Consider the following 17,133-nt stretch of genomic DNA (forward strand, 5'->3'; position numbering starts at 1 on the left):
TTAGATGGTTGGAGAATAAACTTAAAAGATGCTTTTTTTGTGGTTGGTGAGGTTGTTGGTGGTGCTTAGTGAAGCTGAATTCCAGCTCACCCTTTTTCTCTTTTCTCTCCGACTGATTTTCGCTTACGCTTCTTCAGCCAGTACATACTCAGATAAATTGCAGAAATAAGGCCATTGCCAGCTAATTAATTAAGTGGCACCCAAGAGTAGAGAATGCAGGTTTAATTGGAAGGTAAAGAGGGTTAAAATTGTAATTATGATGAATGGATTGTCAGAGATTACTCTGGAGACTGCTGCCTGGTGTCAGTAACTTGAAATTAAAAGGTTGAATTTCCCTCTTGTCACACAGCTTCTCCTGACCTGCTTTTCTGAGGTGATGATTCACCTATTAAATCAAAGCCTTTCAACCATTTATTTGAATAGAAAATATGTCTTTTTTTCCCCCAAATAAAGCCCCTCGAGTAAGCACAACATTCTGAAATGAGTGTTAGTGGTCTATTTCAGTCCTATGTTTAATATTAAATAACAGAAAACTCACTTAAAAATGAACATGTATCAAAGTAGATATTTCTGCATCTGTCTGAAGATGGACAGCCTAGTGGGCTTCAGGGAATTACCAGGTGAAAAGAGACATGAGGAGAAAGGAAGAGAAACGATGACGAGAGGAAGTTCTGATCTAAACACTCCTCTGTCCAGGTTACTCCCATAGAACGTAATTAGGCACCGGAACTGAGTCAGTCTGTATTCTGCCCTCGTAATTTTCGCTTTGAGAATAACACATCTAGGAACCAAAACAAGAGAAGCTTCTTTGCATGAAACCTGTTGAGAACAAGTCACTGACCTAAAGGCTATTATTTCAAATATTAGCAGCTCAGACACTTGAATTTCTCAAGTTCATCCTTAGCTCTCATCCCAGCAAGCACAGGCAAAACCACTTTTAAGATACAAAAGCAGGTTACCTCTGCTCTGGGGATTCGACAGGCCTTGGCTTTGCCATATACTAGCATGGACCTTGCTAGAGTTAGTTAATCTCTTTTAATCAAGTTTTCTCATATGTGTTCTGGGGAGACTAAGACTGCCATGATGAATAAATGATATAACAGATGTAAAGTTCCTAGCAACATCCCAAGCCTATAATAAAATGCTCAAGAAATAACAGCTTAAGAAGAGAATGATGTGGGCAGAGGAGAAAAGAGGTAAGACTAGCAACTCAGCTGAAATAGACTACTTTAGATTTCATACAGTTTATAAGACTTGTAAATTACAATTAGGGGTATACAGAAACTAGATGACTTGTGTTTGTGTATAAGAAATGATACTTTAAATTTAAAAAAAAACAAAAAATTCTGTCTATATATACATATATAATAGAATTCTTACAGTTATCTACTTGGCTGGCTTTATTTATTTATTTAAATCCCAATGTCATTAACATACAGTGTTGTATTAGTTTCAAGGGTACAATATAGTGATTCCACAGTTGCATGTATTACTCAGTGCTCATGAAGATAAGTGTACTCTTAATCCTCTTCATCTATTTCACCCATCCCCACCCCCCCCAATCTCCCCTCTGGTAACCATCTGTTTGCTATACTTAAGAGTCTGTATTTTGGTTGGTCTCTCTTTTTCTTCCCCCTTTTGTTCACTGTTCTGTTTCTTAAATTCGACATGTGAGTGAAATCATATGGTATTAGTCTTTCTCTAATTGGCTTATTTTGCTTAGCATTATACTTTCCAGCACCACCCATGTTGTTGCAAATGGCAAGAGTTCATTCTTTTTTATGACTGAATTATGTATGTGTGTGTGTATGTGTGTGTGTGTGTGTGTGTGTGTGTGTGTGTGTGTGTATCTCACAACTTCTTTATCCATTCATCTATCAGTGGACACTTAGGCTGCTTCCATAGTTTGACTATTGTAAATAATGCTGCAATAAACATAAGGGTACATATAACCCTTCAAATTAGTGTTTTTATATTCTCTGGGTGAATACCCAGTAGTGTGATACTGGATCGTAGGATAGTTCTATGTTTAATTTTTTTGAGGAACCTCTATACTGCCGTCCACAAGAGCTACACCAGTTTGCTTTCCTACCAACAGTGCACAAGGGTTCCTTTTTCTCCATATCCTCACCAACATTTGTTGTTTCTTGAGTTTTCTTTTTTTTTATTTTAGCTGTTCTGACAGGTGTTATGTAGTATTTAATTGTGGTTTTTATTTGTGTTTCCTTGATGACAAATGATGCTGAGCATCTTTGCATGTGTCTGTTGGCCATTTGTATGCCTTCTTTGGAGAAATGTCTGTTCATGTCTTCTGCCCATTTTAATTGGATTGCTTATCTTTTGGGTGTTGAATTTTATAATTTCTTTATATACTTTGGACACTAACCCTTTATCAGATATGTCATTTGCAAATATCTTCTCCCATTTTTTAGTTTTGTTGTTTGTTTCTTTTGCTGTGCAGAAGCTTCTGATTTTGATGCAGTCCTAAGAGTTAATTTTTGCTTTATATTTTAAAGGAATTAATCTACATTGTGAAGATTTAGTTTTTAGTGTGATTGATATAGCTAGAAATGATTGACTCTTGAGTAAAAGTTGCTTCAATGGTGAATACCTGAATGTATATAAACATGTTGAGAGCAAAGATTTTAAGTTGCCTCTTTTATTGTCATCTACCTAGCACTTAGAATAGTGTCAGTACATAGAGAGTGCTCATAGAAATGTGTGTGTGTACACGTGTGTGTGCGCATGTGTGTGTGTGTGTCAGATACATGAGTATGTGTTAACAAAGAACAGTACATCCGCTTTGGTTTGAGGGTACTTACATGGCACTTTGTGTCCTGACCGCTCTTTAAAATTACAAGAAACAAATACAGTACGGAAAGTCATTTTGGTCCTGGGGAAAAGTAGGAATTTTGGCAGACTATCATTGGGAAAACAAATGATTAGTCTGAAAAGTTGTTGAATATGGCCTATGGTTGGTAACTAATCTACTAGTCCTGTCTCAGTGATTCAAAGCAAACTGAGCTCTTCCTATAGACTCCTTTGAACTCAGAAACAGTGAAGTTATGAATGAAGTTTTCTTATAACATTTATCTTTGTTGTCCTCAGCTTCTGAAAATACTGTTAAACACTGTGTTCTGTGTCTTAACTTTTTCACTTAAAATTATATTTTTGAAATCATTCCATATTTCTATAAAAAGATGTAGCCTACTCATTCTGCCCTTTGTACAGTATCCCATCATGTGCATTTACTATATTTAATTCACCCGTTTTCTATAAATGGAAATCCAGGTTGTTCCCAATTCTCGGCCACAAAGCCAGCTTTCCTCAGAATCTCTAATATTCTGATGCCCATAATGTTGTTCCAACAGCAAATATATGTAATGTAAATCACTTCCTAAATTCATTTGACTATGGATTTTTTTTTTCTGAAAATCTTACAGAAATACAGTTCTATAGACTATAGTTTGGGAAACAATAGGCTAGAGAAGTAACATGGATTAAATATGTATTTTTTTTCTCTGAGAATGAATAAGACAATATAATATAGCCAATGAAAAGGGGCACCTGGGTGGCTCAGTTGGTTAGGCGTCTGACTTTGGCTCAGGTCATGATCTCACAGTTCGTGAGTTCAAGCCCCATGTCAGGCTCTGTGCAGACAGCTCAGAGCCTGGAGCCTGCTTCAGATTCTGTGTCTCCCTCTCTCTCTGCTCCTCCCCTGCTTGCACTCTATCTCTCTCTCAAAAATAAACATTTTTTAAAAATATAGTCAATGGATAAATAATACATCTGAATGCATGAATTATTGGGATAATAGTATCACTTTATATATACATGAAATAAAACATAGTAGACAATAATGCCATTGCTGTGTAGAATATAGCACAGCATAATATTTCAGATGTAGACAAAAACAACTGCTACAAAGTAAAAAGGATATCAGACATGTTATATGTTGTGCAAATTCTAAAGATATCAGAAAAAGAAATAACTACCAAATGATACCTTTTAAAAATCATTTGGCTATTATAGTAAAAAAGTTTGGCAAAAGTGATCCATTCATTTATTGTAAAAACAAGGAATCAGTGTCTATAATTTGTCAGGAACTATGCTAAATCCTAAGAATATAAAAATAAGCAAGATAACAACCTTGTATTAAAGGGTCATACTGTTACTTAGAGAAGATGAACACATAATTCAATTATTTTAAAAACAATTTAGTAAATGCATTGATAGATTTTGGACAAGGTACTGTAAACATTAACAATGTGTACTGCTAATTTAAAAATAAATTAGGCAGAGAGGATGTGGAAGAGTATAAGGAAATATAAGGAGTATAGGAAGAGGATGTTTAAGAGATAGTATGTGAAAGAAAGAAATCGAAAAACAGAGAGAGATGAGGAAATGGAAAGGTGGAAATAGAAACAAGAAAGAAAAATCTGTGGTAGATGCAGAAGACGGACCTCCCAAGAAGGAGGCTTTACAGGTTCAGAGTCACCTGTAAATCAACAATGTCTCTAAGAACGTAGACTAACATTAAGAAGTTAAGTGTGTGTAACTTTAGTGATGGGCTTTTAGTGACAAAAATCCCTAATGCCCCTCAAATGTGAATTCTGAAAGACCTAGGAGGTCGGTGCAGCTAGTGTTGTTATCTCTGTGTCCTCTGCACCTAGCAGTGGGTCTGAAATGTAGTAGGTGCCCCGTAAATGTTGTGTGGGTGGATGGATAAGAAGGATGATAAGTTTGTATCAATTGGAACTATTAAGAAATTTGATAATTTTTCATTTTCAGCCCAAAGAAGGCAGTGTTGCCGAAATTAAGGAGTTTTGGAATCAGGGCGGATTATTTGTAGCTGTGTGACCTTGAGCAAGTTATTCATCCATAATAAGCCTCAGCATCCTCATCTGAAAAATAGGGAAGAGATTAAGTAATTCATATGAAATGCTAATGTCAGGGCAGAGCAAAATGACTCCTGCTCAAAAGGGTAGTTATTGTTCAATGATAAAGTGAATTAATTATGAAAGGGCCATGTTTTAGAGGGTTTCAATTTTATTTTTTTTTTATTTTTTTTTTTATTTTTTTTTTATTTTTTAATATATGAAATTTACTGTCAAATTGGTTTCCATACAACACCCAGTGCTCATCCCAAAAGGTGTAGAGGGTTTCAATTTTAAAAGTTAAAGTCTGTTTACATTTGGTGTGTTTGAAAGTAGGAAGCTCTGAGAAGTTTTGTGAGCTTGAGACCAATAAATTTTTTGCAAAGACTGAAAGAAGGACAAATTAGAAAGAGCAGGAAGAAAAAACAAACAAGTTATCATCTATAGCACTGACTGACTCTCTAACATTGGGCAAATTTCTTATTTTCACTAGGCCTCAGTGAGATTTGTTTTTAAGACTGTATATTCTAAGAGCAGTTTTAGGTTCCCAGCAAAATTTAGGGGAAGGTATAGAGATTTCCTACCCCCATACATGAACAGCCTCCCCTATTATCAACACCCCCCCATCAAAATGGTACATCTATTACAATTGATGAACCTACATTAACACATCATTATCACCCAAAGTCCACAGTTTACATTACCCTTGGTAATTGTTCACTCTTGGTGTTGTGGATTCTATGAGTTTAGGTAAGTATATAATGACATGTATCTAACATTTCTCCCTACAGAGTATTATCACTGCCCTAAAAATCCTCTGTGCTCTTCCCCAACCCAAACCTTGTCATTCACTGATCTCCACAGTTTTGCTTTTGTCATAGTTGGAATCATACAGTGTATATATAGCCTTTTCAGAATGACTTCTTTCACTTAGTAGCATGCATTTAAGTTTCCTCCGTGTCTCTTCCTGTCGTAATAGCTCATTTCTTTTTAGCATTGAATAATATTCTATTGTCTGAATGTACCAAAGTTTATCCATTCACCTATTGAAAGGCATCTTGGTTGCTTTCAAAGTTTTAGCAATTATGAATAAAACTTTTATAAATATCTATGTGCATATTTTTATGTGGACATACTTTTTAACTCCTTTGGGTAAATGCTAAGGAGGGGTATTGCTGGATTGCATGTAAGAGTGTTTAGTTTTATTTAGTGACATTCTAGCATTTTGTTACAGAGTTTTATTATGATTAATGAGATCATACAAATTGCTTGGCAGAGTACCTGGCATATTGTAAGGGCTGAATCAGTGTTAATTATTTTTGGTGTAATTATTATCTCATAAAAGATATATAAAACTCAGTTCATTTTCACAGTAAGGATGGAGAAGTAGGTACAGAGGAGACAAATGTCACAGGAAAAGTATAAACATTTGATGATTAACTCTATATGTGGTGTCGGCATCTAATGCAGTCCCAGATACACAGAATGTGCTTGTCAAATTCTTGTTACTCTGCATGGAAGGTATACTTTGCCTTGGGCCTTCTAGTTCCCTATACTCCCTTTGGACTGAGTAAGAAGGATAATTTACGTAATGGTTATCTAATTCTTCAGATAAGGGGGGGGGGAACTTACTGATAAATGCACTTCAAATCTGAATCATATAAACCTGACAAACAGCTAGGGTGAAGTGATATAGTAGAAGAGCACTAGACAAGGGGTCTAGAAAACTATGTTCACAGTCTAACCCTCTTTCTATGGGTTGTGAGCTTCATGAACTTAAGATTTGAGTCTTAGTATTTCAGTTCTCTCAGCCATCAAATGGGAATGAGACTACCCGACTGATTATTTAGAGAACAAGAAGAGATAAGGAATGTCAAGCAGTGCCTGCAATTTGCTAGGAAGTTAATAAATTTAAAATTAATCTTAATACAAGGAGTCACCAAATAGCGTGCTCGGATTCAGTTCCATGATAAAAAATAAACCAAATCCAAAGTCATCTATCGCCAATAACATCTTGACCAATTGCCGTCCTCAGTTTTGAATACGTGATGGCTTCAGTACATTTATAAATTTGTATTTTTCTCTAAGCATAAAAGCATATTTCTTCATTGTAGAGATGATAAAAATACATAGGAGGAAGCAGAAAAAAAACAAACAAACCTCACATTTTTTTACCACCTGGAAATATATCATGTTAAAATTCTGAAATATTTCTTCCTTCTGGTATTTTGTCTTTCTATACATATATAGTAAGCTGAATCTCTAGAAAGATAAACCCAGATATATTTTTTAAATTGATATGATGTTAAATATAGATTCAATTTATGTTTTGTCTAGTAATATCCATAAAGATTACTTTTAAATGCCTATGTTAACAATATATAATACGGAATTGTCACTTTCTTCTTTTCTCTATCAAAATTATGCTGTTCTTAAAAAGTTTTGTTTTTTATGGAAATGTTTATTATTTTCTACCTGTTGCTTATTTCCATTCTCCACTTAAAGAATATGCTCAGAGACTATCAATAACATTTAAGCAGGCAGCAATGGGGGGAGAAAACATTTATCTATAATGCTAGCCTAAGTGTAACAATGAATTCTTTCATCTTGATTCTAAGCTCTAAGTCTGCTCTGAGGTCTTTGAAGTACCCACTTGGGCTATAGCCACTCAGAAACTCAACAAAATAAATGGTTTGAAGCAAACAAAAATATAAACCCTAAATCTTTCCCAGCTTTGCATAATCATCATATTCACTTACTTTTGACTATATTTGCCTTTAGAGAGGTTAGGTTAACCAAACTGTCTCCCTGATTTTCATTTTTATGTTTGATCCTCTGACAGTGACTTCCAAGCACAGGGCTGTTTTCCGAAATATTTAAATATTTGACAAAGATTTAACAATTCTCAGTTTTATTACTGAGAATCACTTTTAAATAATTTAATGATCATTGTAATGATAACATGGATCTCTTTACTATTTTTCAAAATTATTTTAAAATAATATTTGTTTACACATTGGAATAGCCAAATAATTGAATTAAGTTTCTTGATTTTCTTTTTAAGTAATCTTTACTGTGTCTAAACTCTCAGCCTCATGGTAAAAATACCCAGATTATACAATCTCTGATCCCATTTTGGGGAAGCCATTGAAGATTCCTCCAAAGTGTCATTTGTCACATGGAGACAGGATTACTCCAGAACCCTTAATTTTTTTATTGAAAATAAATACTGAGTACACGCTATGTCTTAGACATTGAGAGTGTAGCAGTGAAGTCTAGACAAAGTCCCAGTTCACAAGGTGCTTATGCTTCAAAGGGAAGAACAGAATAATGTATAAATTAATAATTTGCTAGATGATTTTATTAACTCTTAGATATTATTTTGTAAGAGGTACATTCTCTTTTTTCATCTTGTTAACATATAAATGAACATCTTAATCTCTAAATAGCATAGCATTTAGTAGGATTTTTGTTGTTGTTGGTAATGGTTTTTGTTTTGTTTTCTGTTTTGATTTTTGATGATTTAGTATACTCAGTCTGAACATTGCTAAATAGGGATTAAAGTGAGATTTTTGGAGTTGTTCACAGAATTGGCTAAATTTAAATCAACATTGTGTGTGTGTGTGTGTATATATAATTTGCATATTGTCATACTAATGTCAATTTCAATGTGACATATCTGGTACATTTTGAAATATATTTTATACACTCATCTGAGCAACATATTATAATAAAATGTGAATGCTAAATATCATGGATTAGCATTTTCTGACCATTGGAACCAAATTAATTTAATAATAGCAATATATTTATATTCCTGTCATTGAAGTCATTATTTCCATTTTTGACATTCAGAAGTTTATACTTTGATTTTTTTTATCCCTGCGGGACATTTCTTTTTATATCTGAAATATGTCTTCAAATGTATTTATCCCCTTTTCAGGAATTTGCTGCACTGACAAAAGAACTCAATGCTTGTAGGGAACAACTTCTAGAAAAGGAAGAAGAAATTTCTGAACTGAAAGCTGAAAGAAACAACACAAGAGTAAGTATAAAACTGCCTCTGCTTGGAATTAATTCCATATACAATGCAGTGCCTTATCTCTTGTATACTCATACAAATAAAATATTTTAAAGCTTGAGGAAGACTTTAAGCAGATACTAACTCATAGTGTGTTATTTAAAGTAAAGGAGAATATTCTGTAAAACTCAAAACAGGAAGGCCGGAAACCTAAATTACAGTCTCAGCTACTAAATCACTATGTTGCCTTAGAAAATGTTTTTATTCCTCTTTCCTTTGCTTTATTTGAGTTTACAAAGAAGGGCTGGATTTCAACAGTGAGTTTCAAACTTCCAAACTGTTGTATTGGAGTAAGGGACCAATACCTCAGAGGCTGGAAGTGGGCAGAAGAGGTGTGGCTTAAGAGGGTGTAAGTTTCAATTGTGGGGTGATGTGAGGGAGTGGCTGGGCATTGGTCCTCACTTCACTCCAGCAAAGTATTTATTAAAAAAGAAAAAAAAAAGAGAATGTATAAAACCACTGGAGCAGAACTCTCCTAATTAAGAGAGGCATACCTTTTCTATTTCAGAAGATGATTGAGATTTCCAGTTCTGATGTTCTGATTTCATGATACTGATGGGCTTTACTGTATTCTGTTCTTAGAAACTCATATATTCTTTCAGTCTTATGCCCTGTGACATTAAAGCCCAGAATTTGATCAAAGATGCTGTATTTTCTTATTCAGAAGGAAAAGTCACTAAATTTCATAAGATATATAAATCACCAGATTACCTATAAATTTCTCTACTAAAAACACTTCTGTGTGGATATATAACTCAATTTCAACATGAAGTAGGTGAAAAATATTTTCAGGGTTACAACTCTATCAGATTATTACTATAAAATGAGAAAGTGAGATATAGTTAATAGTGTATTCATTTTATGCTTGGACTTAGAAAGTAACATAAAAATAATACCTCCACAAACAGTGAGCTTGTGCCTTTAATGAGAAGTATGCATTGTATGAATAATGGCTATATGATCAAACTCGATTTATTTCCTTATTCTTAGGGGTCTTATTTTATGGTAAAGAGAATTCACACAGCATACACACAAGGAATTGGTTTTCTTTTTTTTATTATTATTTTTTAATGTTTATTTATTTTTGAGACAGAGAGCACAAGCAGAGGAGGAGCAGAGAAAAAGGGAGATACAGAATCTGAAGTAGGCTCCAGGCTCTGAGCTGTCAGCACAGAGCCTGATGTAGGCTCCAACTCAAAAGCCGTGAGATCATGACCTGAATGGAACTCAGACAACTTAACCGACTGAGCCACCGAGGCCCCCCAAGGAATTGATTTTCATTGAGACTTTGATGAGCCAGTTACATGGGCTGCCTCAAAGAGAACACAACAAAGACAGTTTAGATCATGTTATCGGGTGTCAGATGAATTTTTTCTATTTTTTTCACCCTTGATTTTTAAGTTATAATTTTTTTATGCAAATTTAAAATTTATTTCTGCCATGAGATTTATTCTGCCCTATTTCACTATTTTCCATTTTAATGCTTTAGGCTACATTCCCTGCTGTAGCACAGCACAGCCAAATGTAAAAGTAGGATCCGGAAACTGAACATGGAGGGAAATGCAAACTTCTTGGTAGACTTTCAACTAATTCTCATATTTAAAATACACCAGAAACTCTTCTTTTAGCTATGTATTTCTTCTTTATACAGTTTTTTTTTTCCCTACAGCCCTTTACTCCTTCTTAATGCCTATGAGGGACACATTATAATTACCCCCACTTTACAGAGGAGGCAACTGCTCAGAAAAAGGCATATAGCTTGCCAGAACTTACACAGTGAATAGATAGAAGAGAAGGCATTTGAAAGCTAAGGCAGTCTAACTTCAGAGCCTGTGCCTTTAGCCATGAGACCATTGGCATAATTACTCAAGTTAGGTCTATGGAAAAAAAAACAACAAAACAAACTAAGATTTACAACAGCTTAGAGAAGACATTGCCTAAGAATAAACCATTGCAATATGGAGTGAGTACCTCATTCCTTCCTGATTGTGACTAATTTCAGAGAACTAGGAAGCAGCATCCATACAATATTCATCATATTACACTCCACGAGGTCCAGGAGTACCTGCAGCTGTTACACCTGCAAAGGAACCTTGGAGGATACAGGAAGTAAGGCAAGCTGTACTTGAAATACCTCTTCAGGGGTCAAAGTGAGAAAGATAGAAATATTAAATTCCAGTAGGGTAACAGAAGCCATTGATTTTAAACATGACTTTAAACATGAATTATATTTACTTTGAAACCATGAATAGAGCAGAAAAACACTTTTTCCACATTCCTTAAAGTAGTCGTGTGGAGGACTTTTGTTGTTGATTAAACCAAGGAAAAAAGATTTATGGAACCTTCTTTGTGCAAAGTATCAGTTACATATCAACTTCCTAAGTTACATAATCACCTATCACCCTCCCCTCAAAAATATCCAGGGCTAAAAATCAAACATATCTTCTTCCTTCCCCCATAATGCCCTCTCAATGTTGTAAAATGTAATACTTCTTATAAATTTATGTAATAATGTCTCCTTCTACATGTCTACATGTTCTGTTTTTTGTTGTTGTTGGGGTTTTTTGTTTTGTTTTGTTTTTCCCTGCTGTAAACACCACTATTTAGTCATAGAGAAAGAGCTACAGAATTTGCTCTTGGTGTTATATTGTGAGGAGGTTTAAAGTAGAAGTGAGTGTCTCCATTTCCAGCATTCTGATACCATTCTCTTTCCATGTTGGCGAGTTAACAGATGCTCATGAATTGAGATAAATAACAACAACAAAAAAAGTCCACAAAGAGAACTCATAAGAGGATAGAGTATTTGTGTTAATTTTGAGTATCATCAAAACAATAAATGAGACAGGGCTCTGCTATATAATATTTGAATGAATTATATCTTCTCCAACTAGAACATATGTGTCAGAGGGAGTTCAATAAATGATTTATTGGATATAGCAATTAATAATAATGATCATATTATACTAGCTAACATTAATTACATGTGAACTGTTTTCTAAATGTTTTGTATGTTTAACTCACTTTATCCTTACAGAAATCTCATTATTCCCATTTAATTGATGGGAAAACTAACATATAAATAATTTGCCCCAGGCCACCCAGCTTATAAGTGACACATTTAGGGTATCTACTTCTCAGCTTAACCACAGGATATATATTTAAGAGACCATATTCCTAATGTCACTTGCAAATCATACATGATATAAGGGTTGTGTTTAGGAAAAAAGTAGAGTTTGTCCATTTTTCTATAGTTCAGTTCTAATGTTCAGTAATTTATTCTGTATCAATTGTGTGCAAATTGATAAATACGAGGTATTTATTCTGATGTCAGAGCTGAAAGTTGTGGCCATTTATCATTTTGTCACTATAGTAACACCTGGTCCCCAGCTCAAAAATATGAATGAATGAAAGAAATCAAAGTAATCAGTAAATTCAGTTGCCTCAAGTAATTAAATTCAGGACATCCAAATAAAGTCATCCTAATATTATTAATTACCATGCAAAAGTAGAAATTTCAAAAATTGTAGAGAATATTTATAAAAACATTCAAAAAACTTTACTGTTTAATATTATCACACTGTAAGTGTAGAAAAATGATTAGGCAAAATTTGTTATTTTTTATTTTTTTTTAATTTAATTAATTAATTTATTTATTTATTTTTATTTTAGAAAGAGCAAGAAAGCAGGGAGAGGGACCAAGGGGGAGAGGGAGAGAGACTCTTAAGCAGGCTCTCTACTCAGATCGGAGTAGGATGTGGGGCTCAATCGCATGACCCTGGGACCATGACCAGAGCTGAAATCAAAAGTCCAATGGACACTCATCTGACTGAGCCACCCAGGCACCCCCAAAATTTATTGTTTCTAAAACTTTTCTGACCATACTTAGGCAAATTATATTTATAGAAAATAATTTATTCCTGCCATTATTTCAACATAACTCAGATCGACTACTAAACCTTATCATGTTTTAGTAGAATTAATTAGTAAAAAGCTAAAAGAAAACCAGAAATAATAAACCAGTTATTGTTTATTAATATCAGAGTGGAAAATTTTTATTGTTTTGGAACCATTTTAACTGTTTTTGTGGCTGAAGATTTCAAAGAATGTTTATGTTATTGGCAGTGTTTTAGAAAGTAGCTATTGCCTGTTTCCGATTCTGTGTCTCCCTCTCTCTCTGCCCCTCCCCCGTTCATGCTCTGTCTCGCTCTGTCCCAAAAATAAATAAAAAACGTTGAAAAAAAAATAAAAAAAAATAAAAAAAATAAAAACAAAAAGGGGCGCTTGGGTGGCGCAGTCGGTTAAGCGTCCGACTTCAGCCAGGTCACGATCTCGCGGTCCGTGAGTTCGAGCCCCGCGTCAGGCTCTGGGCTGATGGCTCGGAGCCTGGAGCCTGTTTCCGATTCTGTGTCTCCCTCTCTCTCTGCCCCTCCCCCGTTCATGCTCTGTCTCGCTCTGTCCCAAAAATAAATAAAAAACGTTGAAAAAAAATTAAAAAATAAAAATAAAAAATAAAAAATAAATAAAAAAAAAAGAAAGTAGCTATTGCATGACTTTGTAAAAGAAACTATGAGGCATTCTTAATGTCAATTATAAATAGTAAAGCTATAATTTTATCTTATAGGTCACCAACTAAAAGACTTAATTATCCTCAATTCAAATTAAAGACTAATTTGAAACATTCCTTAAAATGCCCTTACTTTTGTTTTGAGCCAAGAAATTATACAAATAAACGCTTAATTACAATGAGACCCCTTCCATTACTAAAGAGAAGCTTCCCATTTTTGACAAACTTCTGTCTACACTAGTTAATAAAATCCCTTCAAACATACTTCCTCAATGAGTAGAAAGTACAGGCCAATTGAAAGGAAGACCCTAGCAGTTGAAGGCAGGTGAAGACACATGTGCGTGCATATGTGCTTGTATCTGAAAGTGCTCTGGTAGGATATGATAAGCAGAAGAGGACATATAACTAACATATAACATAACTAAGGACATAACTAATAGCACAACTTTTGCAATATGAGACCTAAGCATTTACATAGAACTGTAGGGGATGGTAAACAATATTTGAGGGTAGAGGATGTTAGGTACACTGAGCACAAAAGCAACTAGTTTGAAGTTTCTCATTCTCAGATGTTAGTGATGTATTATGTGGCCGTATTACAGCAGCCAAATTTAGTATACAGTCCAGAATGTATTTCTACTTGAATGTCATTTGTGATTGAAAATAATTTTACACTCAGGGCACCTGGGTGGCTCAGTCGGTTAATCATCCGACTTCAGCTCAGGTCATGATCTCACGTTCATGAGTTCGAGCCCTGTGCCAGGCTCTGTGCTGACAGCTTGGAGACTGGAGCCTGCTTCAGAGTCTGTGTCTCCCTCTCTCTCTGACCCTACCCTGCTCATGTTCTGTGGCTCTCTCTCAAAAATAAATAAACATTAAAAAAATTTTTAAAAAAGAAAAGAATTTATTTCACATAGGTTAGGTGGAATTTAAATGTAATAATAAGTTGTATAATTTTAGAAATTTAGTTCAAAAATTTCCAATGATGCAATCAATATGTACATATGCATATATTATATGTTTGTGTATATGTGTATATATATATAAACCATGGTCATTAAAAAAATTTTTTTAACATTTATTCATCTTTGAGAGACAGAGAGAGACAGAGCACAAGTGGGGGTAGGTCAGAGACAGAGGGTGACACAGAATCTGAAGCAGGCTCCAGGCTCTGAGCTGTTAGCACAGAGCCCAACACGGGGCTTGAACCTACAAACTGTGAGATCATGACCTGAGCTGAAGTCAGATGCTTAACTGAGAGCTACCCAGGCGCCCCTAATCTGTGGTCATTTGAAATGAATTACACTGTAGAACTAGTGGCCATTTATGTAGTCCCTGCAGTCTTTTGAGTACACCAGGGAGAGTGCCTTCGGCAAGATTTATTAAATATTAGAAAAAGAGTAGTTCTTAGCAGAATGCCTCGGTGGCTCAGTTGGCTGAGAGTCCAAATCTTGATTCAGGCTCAGGTCATGATCCCAGGGTCATGGGGACTGAGCCCCCTGTTTTGGGCTCCATGCTAAGCGTGGCTTCTCTCTCCCTTGGCCCCTCTCCCCTGTTCATGTGCGCTCTAAATAAATAAATAAATAAATAAATAAATAAATAAATAAATAAATAAAAGTGTAGCTCCTAGCAAAGGTGTATAATTAGTAGATTATTAGTGGTATCTTATTGAATTCCTCTTTATTTTTCATTTATTTAAATTTGCAAGCTTCAAAGCTATAGGTATATGCTAGATTTGAACATTTTTGGCCACATTCTCTAGGCTAGATAAGTTACATTTATCTTACTTCAATTCAACAAGTGAGTATTAAGCACATATTCTATAGAATATTTTCCTAAGTATTGAGGAGTATCCAGGAGCCCTTAGTATTCAGTTAGTATTGAGGAGTATTCAGTATTCTTAAGCCCTTAAGAAGTCTGTTTTAAAGAACACATTATTTTGTGTTATTATTAGATAAAGTTCCTAATTGCATAAAGCAGTACAGCTTAACTGTATTAATCAAGAAGACATTAATTAAGGAATATGAGAAATCTCTAAACATAGCTTCTGTGCACAATGTCTAGGACCATATTTCTTAGCCTTGTGGGTTTTCCTTACATTCCCAGACCCGGAAACGTGCAGCCTCTGCTACCACCTGTGCCAACAAAATGGACCCCCATGCTAGCAAGTTTCTTCATCTGGCTCCCTTCAGAATCTGCCCTATGTGGGTGACTCTGGTTGGCTGACTCTTAAGTCACATGTCTGCCACCTAGTGGTTAAACATGCCTGAGAAATGTTTTGAATCCAGTATTGGGAGGATGACATTCAGAATGCAGAGAACTATCAAAGATGGAGGATATGTTCAAAAAATTGGGGGCAACCACAAATACGTCTCCACTACAACTTTTGTTGTACTCTTCCATATTAAAATTCTAAGCAGCAGCGATACTGACATGTATCTATCCAGCAATACAACTATACTTGAACATAAACAAAATCACCTTTTCTCAAAAAAGAAAGTCCATGAATGTAGCTACATAACCAGGGTTTGTCCATATGTATACTCTTGCTCTTATTAAATCTCAATCATATCTTAATATTCTATAACCTATTGACTACTTTAAGTGTTAATCAGAATCAAGTATCCAATATAAAATAAAGAGGGAGAATAATATACATTATGTATATATAATATAACAAAAAAAAAATCCCCCTTTCTCCAGCTGGTCAAAAAGTCCTAATGGCAGTTATAAATTCCAATTCTAAACCTCAATTCTTGGACTTCTGTAGATGAACTGATATATATTCATCACCAGCTCTAAGTACATAATTTCAGGATGATAGCCTCCCGGCCTAGCACTGTGTTATCTCCAAGATTGAATTAAGACAGACTCTTCTTTGGATCCTTTAACCGTTCTATAGAATCACCTGCTTCTGAATGATGTGATAGTGTAGTGAAACCAGGGCTGGAGGCATCAGTCAGTTGCATTACCCCCTTCACTTTAAAATGTGGTGTTTTTTTGGTCAGAAGTAATATTGTGTATGATAACAAGACTGTAAGCAAAAATCTTGATGAAATGGTATTGCCAGTAGAAGCATAGCCATTAGAGAAGGCAAATCCATATCCAGAAAAAAAATTACATTAAGAAAAGATAGACACCCCCTCCTTGACGGAAGGGATTTGATGTGATCTGCTTGCATCAAGGTGACAAGCCTGGTCTCTAGGTGGACTGTTATCATGTCAGGGGTTCAAGATTGATGGCTGCAGCTGGTCACTTGGCCATTCAGCTGTGGTGGTAACCCTATCAACCTTAATGATGAGAAGCCCATTTTGCCAGGTCAGTGAATAACTTCCATCCCTGAAACCATGGTCACTTTTCTATACCCATTGAACAAATATTGTGGTGGCCAGAGAAATAGGCTGATATCCACAAGGTGATTAATTTTTGTCTAGCAGATTGTTGAACTAACTAGTCCTAGTTCAGAGGTAACATCCAAGAAATTTGGTATTTTCTTTTCCTCAGTACTGTTACCATGCTAAATAGTTGAGGGTTCTTTTAGAGAAGATCTTTTGATTAGCTATTGGTTCATAACAGACCACACCAAAATTTAAGCTCAGAAACAACATTAT

At 35.0% G+C, this 17,133-nt stretch overlaps 1 protein-coding gene across 19 annotated transcripts in view; it reads left to right on the forward strand.

Annotated features, from left to right (window-relative positions):
• Window positions 1–17,133, forward strand: part of PPFIA2 (PTPRF interacting protein alpha 2) — a 475,555-nt gene that overhangs the window by 267,820 nt on the left and 190,602 nt on the right. For all 19 annotated transcript variants that reach the window (XM_019455214.2, XM_019455220.2, XM_019455223.2 and 16 more), the window contains one exon: window positions 8,821–8,922. In XM_019455214.2, coding sequence (XP_019310759.1) covers window positions 8,821–8,922 — 102 coding nt within the window. The remainder of the gene's footprint in view (window positions 1–8,820; window positions 8,923–17,133) is intronic.

The sequence above is a fragment of the Panthera pardus genome, unplaced genomic scaffold (assembly GCF_024362965.1).
Source record: "Panthera pardus isolate Hobbes unplaced genomic scaffold, ASM2436296v1 HiC_scaffold_6, whole genome shotgun sequence".
Lineage (NCBI taxonomy): Eukaryota > Metazoa > Chordata > Mammalia > Carnivora > Felidae > Panthera > Panthera pardus.